We start from the raw sequence: 17,843 nt of genomic DNA, 5'->3' as shown, positions 1-17,843 counted from the left end.
ACAGCAGCACTCCTCACCTCTGGGGAAGCCTTCTACCCTCTCATTCGATTCCCTCTAGGAAAATCTCAGATCGGTCCAGTGTGGAGGCGGTGGATGTCTTCATGCCTTCCAGCAACGTGAGAGGAAGACACAGAATCACCACACGGAACGTTTAACGGCATGAGGGCAAGGGAACATCCTACCTGGTGCCAATGTCATTCCGAGCAGCCAGCCTGAACGTGTACCCCATGGCCGGACAAAGCTTTGTCAACTTGCAGTGCTTCTGACTTCCAAAGAAGCACTGTCTGAAACCGCTGTTTCTTTTTCCCTAAAAGAAAACAGTACAAGAACGTACACGATTAAAAACAAAGCATACAGTAGGAAAATGAGGAAGGCATTTTGAACAATTGTTTCATTTCCTGGTTTGGATGAACAAAACCAGCAGAAGGAAAGCTTCTAGGGGTGTGTTCCTTTGTACATAAAGCACATGACAATGAAATGTCATCCTTAACATGAAACACTACAGAAGAGGCTGTAACTGAGACAAGTAACACATTGTACTTGTGGTCCTTCTAAAGTGGCTTTGGTTAACAAAATAAAAAAGGTTCTCTCAGGTATGAGGCATGCACCATTTCTTCTGTCTTTCCTTCCTTCCTTCCTTCCTTCCTTCCTTCCTTCCTTCCTTCCTTCCTTCCTTCCTTCCTTCCTTCCTTCTTTTTAACATTTATTCATTTTTGAGAGACAGAGACAGAGTGTGGGTGGGGGAGGAGCAGAGACAGAGGGAGACACAGCATCTGAAGCAGGCTCCAGGCTCCGAGCTGTCAGCATAGTGCCCGACGCAGGGCTCGAACCCACAAACTTTAAGACATGACCTGAGCCAAAGTTGGACACTTAACTGACTGAGCCACCCAGGGACCCCAACGCACCTTTTCTAAGGTCTTCCTCACTTGGGTTGGTCAAAGTGCCCAATCTGACCAACCAAGAGCAAGTCTGCCCTCACTGCGGGGATCGACAGTTCTGGAGACGCATAGCACCTAAGATCTGTCTATGCAGCTTGCTGTGGCTAGAAAAGCCCTCCCCAGTCCTCTCCTTTCCCACTTTGCCCCCCGACTCTTGAACACTTGCGTTCCTGCAATGGTGAGCTATTTCTCACTGATCCCTAAATATGGGTCACATGCCTTTGAATCCTCTTGCCCATATCTGCTTCCCCTGTAACAGTGTTTTGGACAATCAGAGAGCTCAATCGCTGCTTGCAGAGTTGAAAGTCCGATAAGCATGTGGAACAATGGCTGAATTCACTTCTATGTGTTATCGCTACTCTTAAGTTTCTTATGAGGCTGGAAATATATATTTAATGCCTTTGTAGTCTTCCATGATGCTTCAAATTCTTTGAAGTAAAACGAAAACACTCCAGTGTTTTAATAGACTTAAATAGGGTTGTCTTAATAGACTTAAAAGAAAAAAACTTAACTGCCCTGACCCATGCTCAGGCATGGAATCCTCATATCAGCCATATAGTAGAACAAATATTTCATAGCCATAATCCACAGCATTTTATCTGTGTTCACACAAAGAAAACCTTTTACATGCTAACACTGAATGGATCTTAGCATTCTAATCAGACGGTTGGGCCCAGGGCCCCCAGAAATGTTTGAAGTTCTCGATTTATTTTATAAAGAAAGATGAAAGCACATTTTCCTCCTAAGCAAATTTAAGCATTTCCTTCCTCGAAGCGGGCCTCCAAATGCTTACCACTGAAACACATTCCAGGTGAAGTTTAATTAAAAATAAAATAAACATACAACTAGCTTGAAGTGTCACGAGGGTGAACAGATTAAAAAACAACCCTGGCACGTTCATCCTCAGACTTAATTCCCCAGCCTCCCCTCCCCGAGCAAGGTGATGCCCTTTCCAGGAAGGGAGTGGAAGTCCTATTAATCTTTAAGATTCAAAGTTCATATTATCAAGGTTTCAAAGCACATTCAGATGCAAACAGTAAGGCATAACATTTTTCAGCTGCTACTTGTGCAAAGTCACTGCGTGGCTGGCCTATCACGCCCTTATGCTTACTTTAACCTTGAGTGTTAAGGTTGCTGCAGACGATGTATTCATAGAAAAACCGTTCATACATACATTTGCATAATTACATCCAGTGTCTGATTACACTCCTTGCACACCCTGGTATGTTTTGTATCCACTTTGAGCTGTAGTGTGATCTACCTTCTTTCCTCCTCTATTTCTGAGCTCAGAGTAAACAGTGCAAGAAAGGCACATCCTGCCGCCACGGAAGCCTCATGTCTTCCAAACCCCGATGCTGGCTCCCTTTCAATGCCTCATTTTTCCTATTTCTTTGTTTGGTCTCCTTTGCCCATTTCTGGTGCTTAGAACTATAGCCAGTAAATAAAAGCCAGTCTGTTCCTTACTAGGTTGATTTGCTTTAATATGGTAAAAGCCGGACTGTCTGCGGCTTAAATGAGAAAAAAGAATGGGAAAGATGGATGATGGGGACTAGACTTTTCTTTTAAAGGGCCACAGCACTGCGGCTCACTAAAGAATTAGAAGAGGCATTCTGTAGCCTTCAAGACGTTTTCCCTATGTTGCTAACATTTTTTTTTTTTCCTGCTTCAGTATCAGGCACAATTGCTAAATAAACTCCAACTTGTTTAGATAGAGGACACCAAATTTTCCACCTTTCAAGATGTGCTACTATGTGCGTGGTCCTTAACAACCTGTAGAAGACCCAGAGTTGCTGGAACCTTAGAAACAAGTTTTAGAAACACTATCTGTAGAGTCCGAAGGGGTAAGAGTACACATAGTTCACAGAATGAAGGAAGTGAGGCTCACTGGTAAATGTTTAGAAGTCATTGAGAATAAGCAAAAATAAGGGAAAGTAGGTGAATAAAGTACTTCAAACATGAGAGAAGCTTTTGAGTAAAAGGAAATACTCATGTATGACACGGAGTTTAATATAAAAGGGATATCTGTGAAGAAAAAATTGATATTCACACAAGCTGTTGCAAAGCAAAAGCGAACTACAGCTGAGAGGTTAGCCAGCGAAGCTGGAGAATGCCATGGGAGACAGCATCCCCGGGGTCTTCTGGGACAGACTGTGCCAGGCTCTCAGAGAGCTCCGGGGCTTGGGCTCTGGAGGAAGAACATGTCCAAAGGTACAGGTGATGTGGAGAATCTGTCTGGAAACCAAGAAGGAGGCCACGTTGCAAACAGCATTTGTGAATAAAATATTACCCAGCTCTTTTTGTTGACAGAAATGAATAGGGTTTAAGAAAAAAAAAAAAAAAAGATAATGCTTTAGAACACAGAGATTCAGATGAACTGATAGGGGTGGTAATGTGGATGTTTATCATTGTTTATCAGAAATTAGATATGTCTAAGCATCACTGTTAGGGAAGTTTTACAGATGGAAAGTCATAACTTTGATATTTTATAGGTAGTGTGGCTCCAAATGGTTCTGAGAGATTATGATCTCTGGAACACAGACCCTTTCTAATAAAACCTAATTTAAACTACACAAGATTACGGAGATACACTAGCTTTGCTTGGAAGCTTACTTTTAATCATTTCAAGTCAGCCTTGTCCGAAGTTCCCTACTAAAACATGGTCCTGACAGAAAGGAGTAGCTCTAGTCACTTTTTAGGTCTATTGTCAATAATCTGATCAGACACAGGCAGTAGGGACCTCAGGGGCCCTGGCCTTGTCTTGTGTCACACAGAGGAAGAGGAAGAGCCGGGGCCTGGGTGGTGGCTGGTCTACAGGGAAGGGCTGGCACGTGTCTGCTACCAGTACCCGATTTTCTGCCTGTGGGGAGATCATGCAGCATGTGAGCAAACAGGATCAGAACCGCCCCAAGAGGAGCAATTAAGTTCCTGCTCTGAGCAAGGAAAGAAAACTTCACTCCAATTAGACAAAGAGCAGAAAGGAGGCTTCAAGCCCACACCCTTCATTATTCTAGAACAGATCTAGGCACTAAGCTATATTTGACACGAGGCGATACGATCGCTAGCCACCTTCTGGCCTGACTTTCTACTGCCGGTGTCCACAAACCAAAAGAGGTATATTTTCAGGGTTCCCTGGCTTGTTTCCATTTCAGAATCCTGGGCATGCCCCAATGCAGGTTTCTATAGCACAACTGAGTTCAAGGACAAGATTCATCTGTACTAGATGTGAAGGAATTTTGGAGCACAAACCCACTCTGTGCTGATTAAGACACTCAAAGTGGGCATGGGGTGTGGCATTTAGCAACCTTCCTATTTCTGTATGAGTGTTCTTCTCATACAACCTGATCCACAGTTCTTGTTAATCTATCATCATTCCACACCCAGACCCCACCTGAGAGCACCCAATCGGCATCCATGGCCTTGAGACAAATGGAACTGTTTCCTAGGGGGCAGGGCGCAGGGCGCTTGTCTTCCATTCCCGGTCACAACTGCTCTCCAGAAGGCCAGCAAGCTGGTGTGTGTACACAGAATATGTCAAATCAGCCCTTCCCTGGGCCCGAGCTGCTCAGTTTTGCCTCACCTCCTCTTTATTACCGATGAAACTGAAGTACATTGCATATTATCTACATCCGAGACCCCACTGAATCGGCTTACTCCCCATTCCCTCGAGCATGTCGTAGGCAGTCCATGCCCTGCACCACTGCACCTCTCTTCACCACCGAGCTCACCTGGCAGATATTCACAGGACATCTTCTCTGTCTCATCCTGGGTGAGCAAGTGTCTCTTTTCCGTTTAGACTCACATACTGAAGAGAGGCACCATCTTTGGGCAAAGTGTCAGTCTTGTAACACTCAGAATTCTTACAGCACTCACTTTTTAGAAAGGTCACACATTTGGTTACAAGTCCTAATAATAATCAGAGTCCAGATGTTCTTCTAGGTCCTATAAGGTTCCTGCTAACTTGTGAAGAATGTTAACTGTCAATAGCCTCCAACATTATGCCAGACTGTGAACGGGCAGGGATAAGAGAAGGAAGCATAGAGGAACATGGAAAACGTGGACTCCTATGTGGCTAAATAGCAGAGAATGGTTCACCCTTGGAAATGTTCTTTTCAAGATGTGTTAATAACCTCAGGGACAAAGATACTCCCCTAGCCACTGGGAGGAGTGGGGGAAAGGACGTGCCTTCTGAAATCTTTCATTCTGCAAGATAAAATTTGGAGATAAATTATAAATGCAAAGGCTTTAAATATTTTAAGGAACATAGTCTCTTTTATCCTATTTGATCTTTCTTCTGCCCTTTTACTATTTACTTAAATATTTTTCCATTTTTTTCTAATTTGTAGTTTTAAAATTTTAAATTTTATAGCTAATAAAATCGTAACATATTTCTTAATTATCTCCTCCCCCAGATTAAATATTTTGCTGACTTCGTGTGAGTCGCCCAAGGGAAAAGGACACATGGTCCTGCTTTTCAAGGGTGACACCTGTGGCAGGAATACTGTTCATCTCACGGGTTCCCTGTCCTTACCAGTAAGGGAGCAGGCGGTGATGTCTTCCATCTATTAACTGAGAAGAGCAGTGTTTGAGCACCCCCAAGCCACACCCTCTGGGCTACCAGAACTGTACCGGGTGCCAGGATGAGTGCCGTCCTACCTACCACTGCATCCCCGGGTACATATTTGCCTTCCTTCTCCCTCTTCCCAGGACACTTGGAAGAGAAGCAGAGGTAGGAACAAGACTTTGCCCTTCAAAGTCTGTGCCCTTGTATCTGACGATCTTAGGACTCAGTACCTGAAACACTGTATGTGCTATACAAAGACAAGGGGAAAAGAAGGTTTTGAATGGTTTTGCATGACTAAGAAAGTCTACGGTCCTTTCCCTCGAATTTGAGTGGGCTTGTGACATCGTGACGCGCTTGCTACTGACAGAATAGAGTGGAAATGAAGCTGTGTGACTTCCAAAGCTAGGTCTGAAGAGGTGATAAAGCTTCTGTCTTTTCCCCAGAAGACTCATTTTTCGCAACTCTGACTCCTCTGGGGCTGCCATGTTGCAAGGGAGCCCCAGATGACGTTCCATCCAAGCCAGCAGTGACCACTAGCGAGTCAAGACTCCACCAGAAGATTCCAGATCCCAATCAATGAGCCTCTCTGTCCAGCTGAAGCTCCAGAAATTGTGGAACACATACTTCATTCCCCCAGTGCCTGGTTCAAATTCCCAACTGAGAACGCATGAGCCTAAGAAAGTAATTGTTTTAAGCCATCCAGTTTTGAGGTAATCTGTTATGCGATATTATGAACTTGTGATATGAGTGTTATGCACTCATCTATTTTGATGTCCATATATGTTTAATAGTATGATGTTTCTCAGAACTTTCATAAATTCCCCTCATGCCATAAATAGCTAGGAGGTAAGGGAGTGGAAGGTGTGTGCTAGAACCCAAATGTTTGACTGAATAAAGGGTTCTATTTTCTGTATGCACTTGGTACATGCCTTTTTTCCTCAAAGCCATCCAACAAAGTAAGGCCTCTGAAAAGATTTTAAGAATTTTTGTGGCAGCTAAAACTGTAACCAGATTCCTAGATGATAAAGTCAACCCAAATTGTTAGGCAAGGGCAATGCGGTTACTACACCGTACAGCGTTATATTTTAGACTGACGTAAGATTTTTAATACTATCCCAAATGCTGTAGAGAAACGTTGGGAGATTTTTTTTAAGTTGATTTATTTATTTTTGAGAGAGAGAGAAGAGAGAGAGAGAGTGCAAGCAGGGAAGGGGCAGAGAGAGGGGGAGAGACAAAATCCCAAGCAGGCTCTGCGCTGTCAGAACTAAGCCCGACATGGGGCTCAATCTCAGGAACTGTGAGATGATGACCTGAGGCAAAATCAAGAGTTGGACACTTAACCAACTGAGCCACGCAGGCACCCCGGACACATTTTAAAATATAAACATGCAACAGTCTTTTGGGGATGGTTCAGGTATGGTGTAGCCTAAAGCTACTGGAGTGAACAAATTAAAAAACCTTTCAGATGACCACCACGTGGTACTAGGTTTCCACCTCTCTGTGGTATCTGTTCACAAACCCATAATGGAATAAAGTTCCAGTAGAGATGTCAATTTACAGATGGGTCTGCTTATTTAAAAACTGCTAAATAAAAGGCATTTGATCCATTTCATAAAATGCAACTGATTTTTAAGGTTAAAATATGTTTAAAAGTAACTCTTAATTTGTAGAACTATGTAACTAAAAGACTGAAAACAACTATTTTTTCAAGTCACTTTTCCTTCTTTATTAATTTCCGTGTCTTCATAAAGCTGCCCTCAGTACTTGGGAAGATGAATCCTCTAAATGGGTTGGTTTCCCATTAAAAAGAGCCTATTTAACACATCCACGGCTGATCCTATACATATAACTTATGCCTAACTCAATTAATTCGGGCTACAGTATTTTTCTGCCAAGAGTAATTCTGGAGACTGTGGGGAATGTGGTTGCTTTGGCTAACATTTCCAATTAGTCTGGCACTAACAACCCTGGGAGCTTGTATTCCCCACACTGGCACTACTAGCTGAAGTTGGCTGATATTTTCAATTGCCTTCTAATTAATAGATTGGAAAAGATCCTTCCTGTTCCTCTTTAAGACAGCTTGATTCCTGGCACAAGGAAATCAGAGTGGCCACCACAAGGGCGTTAGAATCCATGGGGAACCACCTCCCTCTGGTCATGAGAACTCTTCCTCATGTTTCTTAACCTTAGGCCTCTTTCCATCGACCTCCTTGTCTCACAGGTTCTTTCACAGCCGCACCCACTGCCTTCCGGAGCTGAGCTGCTCTTACCAGGTTTGGTAACTAACTGCCTGCTAAAGAAGTTACATGAACTTGGTTATCGGTTGTCATGTGCTCGTGGCCCAGGGCTGCTGGATCGAGACCTGGGCCGAATGATTCTGGGGCTGGGCACTCTCTGTAACAGCATAGTCCAACCTGTCAAAAATGGCAACGATAAATCAAATAAAAAATAAAGTTGCGCTGGCCAACTGAACTACTGCCAGCCTCAAAGATTTAGTCTGCTAGTACGTCTATATTTAGAAGTCGTGCCAGCACTGGCCGGCCCTAGGCAACATCAAAGATAAATGTTGGCTTGAGAAATAAAAGAGCGTGTATGCGTTCAGCATAACCATATATAAGGAGGGGTTCCTAACAGGGGGTAGAGACGCTCCACATCTGGGTGGATTCAAAGGTTCCTCGTGCCAAACCTCACTCTCCCCTCAGTGATGGCTCTTTCATTTTGAGCACACTGGCACAGAGTTACTTTCACGGGTAAGAAAAGGGGGGTGGGATTGTTTGTGTTGCATGTTACTAAATAAATACTGCATGCATCTCAGCCCTTGGCACACTAGATGTTTCTATTAGTGGGAGAGGCTTAGGTCCCTGAAATAGTCAAGGATAATCAGCAGGTCCTCTGATTTGAATCCAAGGAATACAACGTTCCTATATATTCCTCCCAATATGGAGGCTCATCTGAATGTCCAGTGCTTTGATAAGACCAGAAGGTTGCCACTGGCCCAGAGAAGGGAAAGGAAAGTAGCAAGGGGTGACTGTAGGACAGGCTGCCGTAGTATTGACGCGTGAACCACGGCATGGACGGAATTAGTCCATCCACCTGGCTAAGGCACAAGGCAGTCATCTTCCAGCTGGCATCCAACAAGCATGAAAAACATGAGTTGATAAATTAGGTGCCACGGACCAAGAAAGGGATTTGTCATTTAGTAGCAGCCAGAAGTTGTCCACAAAGTCTGCTCCCCAAACACACAATAACCCATCCTGCACACATGTGACAAATGACAGAATCTGCTTCAGGTGTGCAGATATCTGGGGCAGAGGTCCCTAAAAGTGAGGGCTCCTTTTAACTTAGCTCTGCCTTTGGTACCCACGAGCCCCTCTGAGTTCTAAATCTATCCTGGCCTACTTCCCACCAACAGAGCCTACAGGGGAGGATGCTGCCCCCCTGGCTCTCTGAAACCACCCGTTGGTGTCGCACTGAAGGTCTGTGATGTGGCAAAACACTACTACTCTGCCAGGTCACTGACTGGGCTTAAGGCTCCTGTGTGAAAGATGGTTTGTGATGGAGCGAGTGCCACATGATCCCGGGACCCCACTCTGCAATCTCCATGAGGGCGTTCCCCGAGAATGACTGAAAGCACACAGGCCTGGCAAGTGGCAGCTTCCCTTATATTTCAGTCAGGCAGGGGCGATGGCTTGGGGAATGCAAACCAGTTTTCTCACTGCACCAACGCTACGCAACCAAAGCAGTGCGGCACCTTGGAGAAAGCATCGGCCGGTTTCTCAGGGGCTCTCTCCCGCACTGTGGGAGACCCAGGAAGTCACTGTGCTTGCTGAAGCTCCAGTACCTTCCATGAACGGCTGTCTGTCCAACCAGAGAAGCCATGGGCAAATTCACTGGTGCCAAGAAGCATTCTGAAAGATTATCAGTGCTAATTGTGTGACACCTAAGCTAAGAAGTAATGTTTTTAGTAAACTAATTACCAAACACCTGCTAAGGGGCCAGCTCAATCCCTAAATGAGCTAAATTGGCTCTTCCTAACCTAGGTGTCTACGAAGCGACAATCTATGGCCTGTTGTCAGCTCCATGAGGTTTCTGCAACAGGACTGCTGAGCGTGGTTTGGCTCGATAATGGGTCCCCAGGGGCTTTGTGGGCTCCACCTGCTGCTGGCCTCTTCTGCTCTTTCTACGTCAAATTATACTTCCTTGATTTCTGTGGCATTTATGTCATTCTTAGTCGCCTATGTTTTGCAGCTGTGTTGGCTCATTAGTCACCAGGACGGCCACATGTGAAATTCCTATCTGGGCTAGCTGAGTCACATGGGAGGAAGAATCTTGGGAACTGTACTAGTCACATCCCCACAAAGCTATTTTTTTGGTTCTTTCATATGTTCTCTACATGTCATGTCCGGAAGCCAAGCTAATGGCAAATTAACATCTATATATAGCACTGACATCCGTGTTTGTTTTGTTCAAACTGGAGACACTAGCCTCAAGGCTCCTCAAAGTTCCACAGAAGAATGTCATAATCCCCTCATACAGTCCTTCTAATGGCTGACTTTTCCTGCCCCAGATCCTAATATGCACTTAGGGGACATGAAATACTCATTACACTGCATCTGCTGTTGCCCAAGTTAACCCACCGAACCCCAGTGGGATAACGGACACTGATTTCGAGTGGAGAAGCTAAGATTTGGGGGCTCAGTTACTTGCTTGACTGGTAAGAGATAAAGCAGACACTCGGAATCCAAGTCTCCCTCAGTGGACGCCATGTGACTGAGACATATCAGCAATAGGGTTCCAGGCCACACAGCACCAGGTAGGGCTTCTATATGGTACAACCGAAAACCTTATCTAAGAGTGAAACTCTGTTGACAAGTTTCCATACACATTTCCTTTACAGGACTGAACGTTTTCTAAAATGGAAAAGAAAGTTCCTATCTGACTGAGAAGTTTGTTCTTTTACTCGTTAAAAAAAAAAAGAAAAGAAAAGAAAAGAAAAAGGCCAGATCACCATCCCTTAAAACAGACCGAGCAGGCATTGATGTGCAAGTCAACTGGAGGTTACTAATTCTTTTTAGTAAAAGCCCCTCCCCACCCTAGAGAGATCTGTCCTCAATCCCTACATTTTAGCTTCTAGAGAAAAACTCCCACCCCCTATTGGATACCCCAGTGTCATCAGGCAGAGAAGCAACAGGGCAGAAAATGTGGCTCTGGAGGTGCCCAAAAGAGGGGTGTGGTCAGGACAAAGGGGTTGGTTAGCTCGCGGGCAGGGAGGGTTAGTGGATGGGGTAGTGAGCTTTAAGCAGTAGGTCCTCCCTCCTGAACTCCTACCCCCAAATCTCCATTGTGGGAAAGAACGTTCACCTTGAGAAATCTAGCATTGAAGCATGGTTTTGCTGTGTTCTCCTACTCATAATTCTGGATTAAACTAAAACTGGATTCATATAGCAGTAAGTTTGCGGTTTCTTTGAAGTCAGGCTGGGTATAAAACTCAAATCTAGCAAAAGAAAGAAACCCTCATAAGGCTTTGGGCCTGCTTTCTGCCAGACGGAAAGCCTGTGACTTGTAAATTAAAATGCAAACCTAGGGGTAAACGTGGGGGTAGGGGCCACACTGTGATCAGGAAGAGGTTAAAATATAATGGTAGCTCATCCAACAGTCAAGTAGAAGAGTACTTTGAAAATGGCCTCCGTCCTTTCCAATGGGATCTCCCGGAGGCAAACAGTGGCTAAAAGTCTATAAAAATGCAAGGTCGGCTCTCAGGTCCCATGCCTGTAAATGCCACAACTCATCTGAGTCACCACAGGAGGAGGAAGGGACCACCAAAGTGCATACCTTTCCACATTATGAAAACTGCTCTGTCTCAGGGGAAGATCAAAACTGATGGCCACAGCTTAAAAGTCAGTGACACCCGTGTGGTCCATTTTTGGTGGCTCATTACCATCTCCCAGTCAGAGTTACTTCCCACCCTGACTTAAAACTCAAGGACTGTCTAGTTATGATTACTAACAGAGAAAAGTAGGCAGCTAACCTCTGGCAGAACAATTAGTGAGTAATTTCCAAGTGAATTCTGTGGAACAGTAATGCAACATTAAAGACAATGAATTTAGGGGAGAGAGAGTATCAGCTTCCCCCTGAGCTGTAACAGGTTTCTGTTTTCTGTGACCCATTTCTGTTTTCTGTGACCTGACCTCAGAGACAAGCAGCAGTTAGCTATTGATTAACTATTGGCTCTTCCCGGGCACCTGGGTGGCTCAGTCGGTTGGGTGTCCGACTTCGGCTCAGGTCATGACAGCACCCTGGATGACAGAGAAGCAATGGGTGTAAGGCTGGGACAGATGCCCTGGGAGAGGAGAGCTCTGAAGAGAGTTGGGTGTATGTGTGGTGGGGGACAACCCCTCCCATTCTCCTGCCTCATCATGCTCCACTAGGGCAGATTCTGGAAACAGTTCCTGGTACTAGATGTACCTGAGTCCAGAGACTACCAGCAGAAGGTTTTGAAGGGCAGCAGAAGGTTTTAAAGGGATACCCAGGGCCCCATGTGCTCACACTTCCTGGAGGTCAGATGTTGTTCTCTGTGCATCTGATTTTCTTCCTTCGCGAAGTCATGAGCAGCATGGGAATGGCGGGGTGGGGGGAGGGGGGGTGGGGTGCAAAAACCAACCTAAGTGAGGTGCCTCAAGAGGGCTACTGATCCCCAACCTAGCCCCGAATTTAGAAATACAAACTATTAGTTTCTGTCAGAAACATTACTTCTGAAATGACACAACAGGCAGGAATGAACTGGTTACTACTGCCTCTATTCTCACTGTCAGGAAACCCAATGACACCATTTTAAAATCTTTTTTGGAGGGACTGAAAAGGAGAGAGCCAGCATATAAAGCAAAAAAGCTATTTGATGGAAAAATTTGAGAAGCAAGTGGTTAAGTCTGTTTTATTTATGTCTGTTTAAAAAAGTACAGGAGGATAGCATTACATGAGCTTTTTTCAGCTCTCAGAGTAAGAGAGCTTCCCTATGTCACAGATCCCTCACAGGACAGTGTAGAGTGTTGAGACACTGAGGGTCTGTTCCACAAACGCTCAAGTATTTAATAAACAAACAACAGTGAAAAGGATCCTAAAATACACTCTTATCAGAAGGGACAATTCTAAATAAGGAGTTTTGAGAGTGTCAATGAAGTAAGTATACATGAGCTGATGGGTAAACTGAGGACTGGAGAGGTCAAGCTGCCAGTATAAAACCTGGAACAGAATTTACAGCCCCTCATCTTGGTGTTCTTTCAACTATCCTCTCCTTTCAGGGAGCTCACAGGACTTAAAGGTCAGAGAACACTCCAGAGAGTTTAGGGTCCAGAAGTCTTTCTAGAAGGTGAATAGTAAGCCACAGAAGACAAAAGCATTCCTATGTTGGCAAAAGGTCTATGGTAGGTGGGAGTTCACTCACCTGGCATCTTCGATAAGGCTTAAGAGAGTCAACACCAGCAGGAATTAGCAAGTGGAGAGAAAATGAAGAGGAAGGACAAAGCCTGAAGAATGAAGATGGGAGCAAGGAGAGGATGGAAAGACAGCAAGCAGGGAGAGGCAGGAAAAGGCAAAAAAACGAACAATTTAACATTGTGCGGTCGCAAGCCTATAGTGGGTGCTATTGATTATAAACGGTCATTAGACAAAGCTTCTCCATTTCATGTGACGCTGTAGCTTATTTCCTCCACGCATCCTGCCAGGACACTTTCCATCCAAATTCAAAGGGAAGAAGGCCAACAACTGAGTCACCATGACCATTTCCTGCAGCACCTGGGTTTGCCTTGGAGGTTTCCCATCCAAATACTCGACTTCTCTGACCTTACTTCACTTATGAGGCCATGGTCCAAAGCAGCAAAACAAAACAAAACAAAACAAAACATAGGACACACACACACACAGACGCACAGCTCGGAGAGGAGATCTGAGATGAAAACCTGCCTCCTCTTTAGTGGTAAATTCTATCTTGATGTAAAACCTCAAGATATGAGAAAAAGCATCAGGCACATCAGTGCAACACACCAACAGACACTTAAAAACACTCTCAGTCAACACTCACTCGTCCTTACGAGGAGGGGGAGATGGCAAGGTGTGGCCATGTGCTCACAGGTTGCCCAGGCTCCTTTCCAGCCTTCTGCACTGCCTATAAAAATCTCTTTCCACAAGAGCCATGGGGGTGGTTTCGCTTTCCCTTCAAACCACTTTAAAATGAAACCCACCTAATCTGTAAAATATCCTGGTCAGGTCTGAGATTTCACCAATCTGTACATAGGAACTATTCACAATGATCCCCAGAACAATAGATCGTTGTCTTTGGTAACATGGAGCCCCAGCGTTCAGATGCAACCCAGATGCGAAAACACACTTCTGTAGAAAGTGACGAAGGGCTCCCTTTTTCACATCAAAATTGCACGTGCGAGTTTTGTCCAATTTCGTTCTACATTTGGTGGGAATATTTTTTCCACACTCGACAAGTCACTTTTTGCCTAAGCCTATATTCTGAACCTTTAAAATCCCCCTGAATTTAAGTCACAAAGACTATTAACTTGCATTTCTCTCCCAATTCCACATTTCCTATTCTTAAGTCTTCGTCTGTTTGCTCAATCACTGACAGAATAGAGCAAGGGTGAATGAATGAATGAATGAATGAATAGAACTAACAGCCACAGGGACAATAAGTACAGTCCCTTTTTAGAAACGAAGGGCTTCTTTCTGCATCCAGCATTTCCTGCCTGAGATTCTGTGGGTGGTGTTAGCAAGGCCAGAAACGCACAGGGTCACCATTCAGCACCCAGCGGCCTTGAGAATAAGGTAACTTCACCATGGATACCACCCTAGGACCTCTGGTGACAGAAACAGCAAGAAGGTAGCCTGTCCACAGGATGATCACACGTGCCATTGGTAGAGTGAGACCTCCAGGCATGGCTCCAACTGTCCCACAGAGAACACCCAACGGTGCAACACCAATGTTCATCCATGGCTTCAAAAAGCAGAAACAAATTACGTTTCCTAAGTCACCGTGTAGGTTACCTTATCAAAACCATCTATGCAGAATGGCCCTGAGCACTCAAGATAACAGAGCAGTCGATTTATAATACTAATTGATGGCTGGCTGGGCACTAGGGACTCCATAATAGATAAGACCCTGTCTTTTCTTTCAGTAGAATTTCTTGCAAATAAAGCAAGTACATACATTTAATGCAATCTAATACAATTCATTATGCGACTTTAGTCTGTCCTCCTTTTCCACAGTCAATACTATAGGTTTAAACTTTTCTCTATTTACATTCTTTCCTCCCCCATGGGTTTAGTGCATCTTAAAAAAGCATAAAATGGTTATTTGTTCAGGAACTTTGTCTCTGCTGTGGCGTTTTAGTTGGATGGATATGAAAATATGCTTACCTCATCCCATTCTAAAAGGTAGTTGGTGATTTTTGAACCATTGTCAATTGGTGCCTGAAAAGAAGAAAAATAGTAAAATGAGATGAGAGAAAGCTGTTCACAGGCAAAACTTAGGAGCTACCCACTTGATTCAAATACAGTACCTATGCTAGTCCTGTGCTCTCCCCTAAGAGGGATCACCCCAGTGGCTCCTGCATTTCCTTGGGAAACATTACCACAAATGAATTTTAATACAATTCAACTGTAGAGAAAGCCCCCCCCCCCCCCAATAATAAATCATGTCCCACACAAAGAGCCAAACCTGCTTTCCCCACTGCCTCTACCTTTACACCTACTTGGTGCCCTACTTCCTCTGGGGATAAAACTTTCAAGAAGCACATTAAGAAGGGAGAGATTAAAAAGGAAGCTGAGAAACTTAGATGCTGCTTGGAGTCTTGTGGGGGTAAATCTGACCCAGCTAGGTTCAGGGTCAAGAGTCTATAGTTTTGTAACTTCCTCCATACAGTTGCTTTTTTTTTTTTTTTTAAGTGCTTAAGATTAGAGAGCCTTCTGTGCCACTGAGATTTCCTTTAAAAAAAAAAAAAATGAGGAAAAATGATGAGATCCCCTGAGAGATTACCAAGAGCAATTAGCCCTTCACATGTTAGCAAAAAGAAGTTTCATAATTTGCTTTCCTCTTAAAAGCATGCTGAGGTCTATTTCACTAAGAAACAGGCCTTGGACAATGGGAAGGGGGGCAGAAAACTTTGGAGACGAGTGGTGTGCAGGGTTAGACCTGCCAGAAGGGGTTGCTGCAGGGAGCAGGCAACCAGAAGGAAGAGGAGACCACTCTCTCATTGCACAAATGTGTCTGGGCCTGGCCCCTTCCCCAGGAAAGAGCTGGAGCCCCACAAACGGCACTGTCCTACCTAGTAAAGGGCAGCCATGTCAGTGGAGTTACACTAAAACCCGGCTTGGCTGTTTGTCATGTGTGGTCTTTTGTTAGGCCCTTAATATCATTGTTTAATATTGTGTTCCAAGAATAAATGGATGCGACAAGTAATTGGGAGAATATATATATCAATCACCTACCCGATACCAGGTACTGAGGAAGCACTCAGTAAACAATAGCGGTTGTTTTATTTTGGCTAATAATAAAACGACATCAAGGGCTCAGTAAATATTAGTCAAATTCATAAAGAAACTCTTCTCCCTCCTTTCCTTCCTTCCTTCTCCTTTCATCTTCTGAGTCATATAATCTGAGTCTCAAAGCCAGATTTCAGGGGAGTGCTGTATGTCCTACTGAACCGTAATTTCAGGCTTTTGTGGGCTCAATTTGGTAGACAGGGATACATCTGAAGTTCTAAGTAATGGACACAATCAAAGTTTTAGATGAGAACACATTTCTAAGATAAGAACTTCATTTATGATGTTTACAAATTTTGCTAGAGAAACTGTTCTTTCAGTAGTTTCTTCTATGATACACTTCCTGCCCCACCACCGAGTTCTTAATTCCTTGAGGGTGGGAACACCGACTTTGGTTTTTGTGTTGCCCAATCTCCTATTGCTGACTAATAAGAAGTTAGATCTTGCACTCTCTCGATGTTTTACTGGATTCAAGGGCAGCTGGGCAATGACAGCACTGTCCCCTGTCCTTGTGCCCCTCAGCTAGAGCACTGTTATCAGGAAATCTGTTCTAAGGACATTTAAGCAAAAACTGAACTGAATCCAGAACTTCCAAGTTTGTACATGACTTAATGGAACAAATGTACGTTTCTGATCTATAATTAAATTAAATAAAAGGAGAAAGAAAATGTGAAATACTTTCGTCCTAATAAGTAAACTTTTTCTTGAAGATGCTGGCCTGCCAAAGACCTGAATTTCATCCAGGTTTTAAGCAGAGTATGTATCAGTGATTCCCAACTTTAGGCTTATAAGACCCCGGGGTCCCTCTGGCAATCTTAAGAAGATTTCTTATATTTTGCAAACAAAATGAATTTTAATTCTTTTCTTTAAAAAAGAGATGCTTATGTGCGTATACGTGCAAATAGAGAACATGTTTTAAAATGTGTATCTCCAAGGACTGAAACAATGACGACCGGTTAGTTGAGTGTTACAACTCGGAAAAGGTAGGGAATCACTGACCTGGATTATCCCTGGAAGCCAGGAAGGAAAATAAAATAGTTCAGATTCTAAGCCAGTCTAAGCTTTGCCTTTGCCAAGTAACATACTCCATGTTGGCCAGTGCCTGTGAGAACACAGCCCACACGAGAGGGGTCTCCAGAAGCCCATGCTTTGCTGCTAACCATTACTCTCAACGGCTTTTATGGATGCCCTGGTTAAATTCAACCTCCTGGTCTAGGAACTAAAAGGACAAAATATATCTTTACCAATAAGAGACCTCCCTAGCCATCTTATTTCTTTTACACATTAGTGTATTCCCCAAACACCACAAATTTTTATCTCTACCTCTAAAAATTCACATCTTAAACACATTTTAAAATATAAACAGAGAGGGGTGTCTGGGTGGCTCAGTCGGTTAAGCATCCGACTTTTGCTCAGGTCATGATCTCACGGTTGGTGAGTTCGAGCTCCCCATTGGGCTCTCTACTGTCGGCACAGAGCCTGCTTTGGATCCTGTCCCCCTTTCTCTCTGCCATTCCCCCTCACCCAAAAAAAACCAAACATTTAAAAAATATATAAACATAGAGAAATAATTACTATAGATATTGATAACAGAATCTACTGTTTTCTTGCAAACACACAACTGTGACTAATGAGCTAACAATACACCTTTAGGACCTCTCTTTGGCAGGAGCAATTTGTAGTCAGTAAACTGTATTTTATGAAAACTACTATATAATTTAGACTTTAAAAAATACTTGGTAATCCTAATAGATCGAAGGCCTAGTTAGTAAAAACGAATTAAGTCTTAATGTAGTTTA

General features: G+C 43.9%; 1 protein-coding gene across 8 annotated transcripts in view; it reads right to left on the bottom strand.

Moving 5' to 3' along the window:
* The window catches only part of FNDC3B (fibronectin type III domain containing 3B), a 409,427-nt gene that overhangs the window by 65,152 nt on the left and 326,432 nt on the right, over positions 1–17,843 (bottom strand). For all 8 annotated transcript variants that reach the window (XM_058730500.1, XM_058730504.1, XM_058730496.1 and 5 more), the window contains 2 exons: positions 14,920–14,973; positions 183–307 (listed from right to left, as the gene is read on the bottom strand). In XM_058730500.1, coding sequence (XP_058586483.1) covers positions 183–307; positions 14,920–14,973 — 179 coding nt within the window. The remainder of the gene's footprint in view (positions 1–182; positions 308–14,919; positions 14,974–17,843) is intronic.

Source organism: Neofelis nebulosa, chromosome 5 (genome assembly GCF_028018385.1).
Source record: "Neofelis nebulosa isolate mNeoNeb1 chromosome 5, mNeoNeb1.pri, whole genome shotgun sequence".
NCBI lineage: Eukaryota > Metazoa > Chordata > Mammalia > Carnivora > Felidae > Neofelis > Neofelis nebulosa.
The sequence above is the reverse complement of the archived record's forward strand: the minus strand, read 5'-3'. Positions and strand labels throughout refer to the sequence as shown.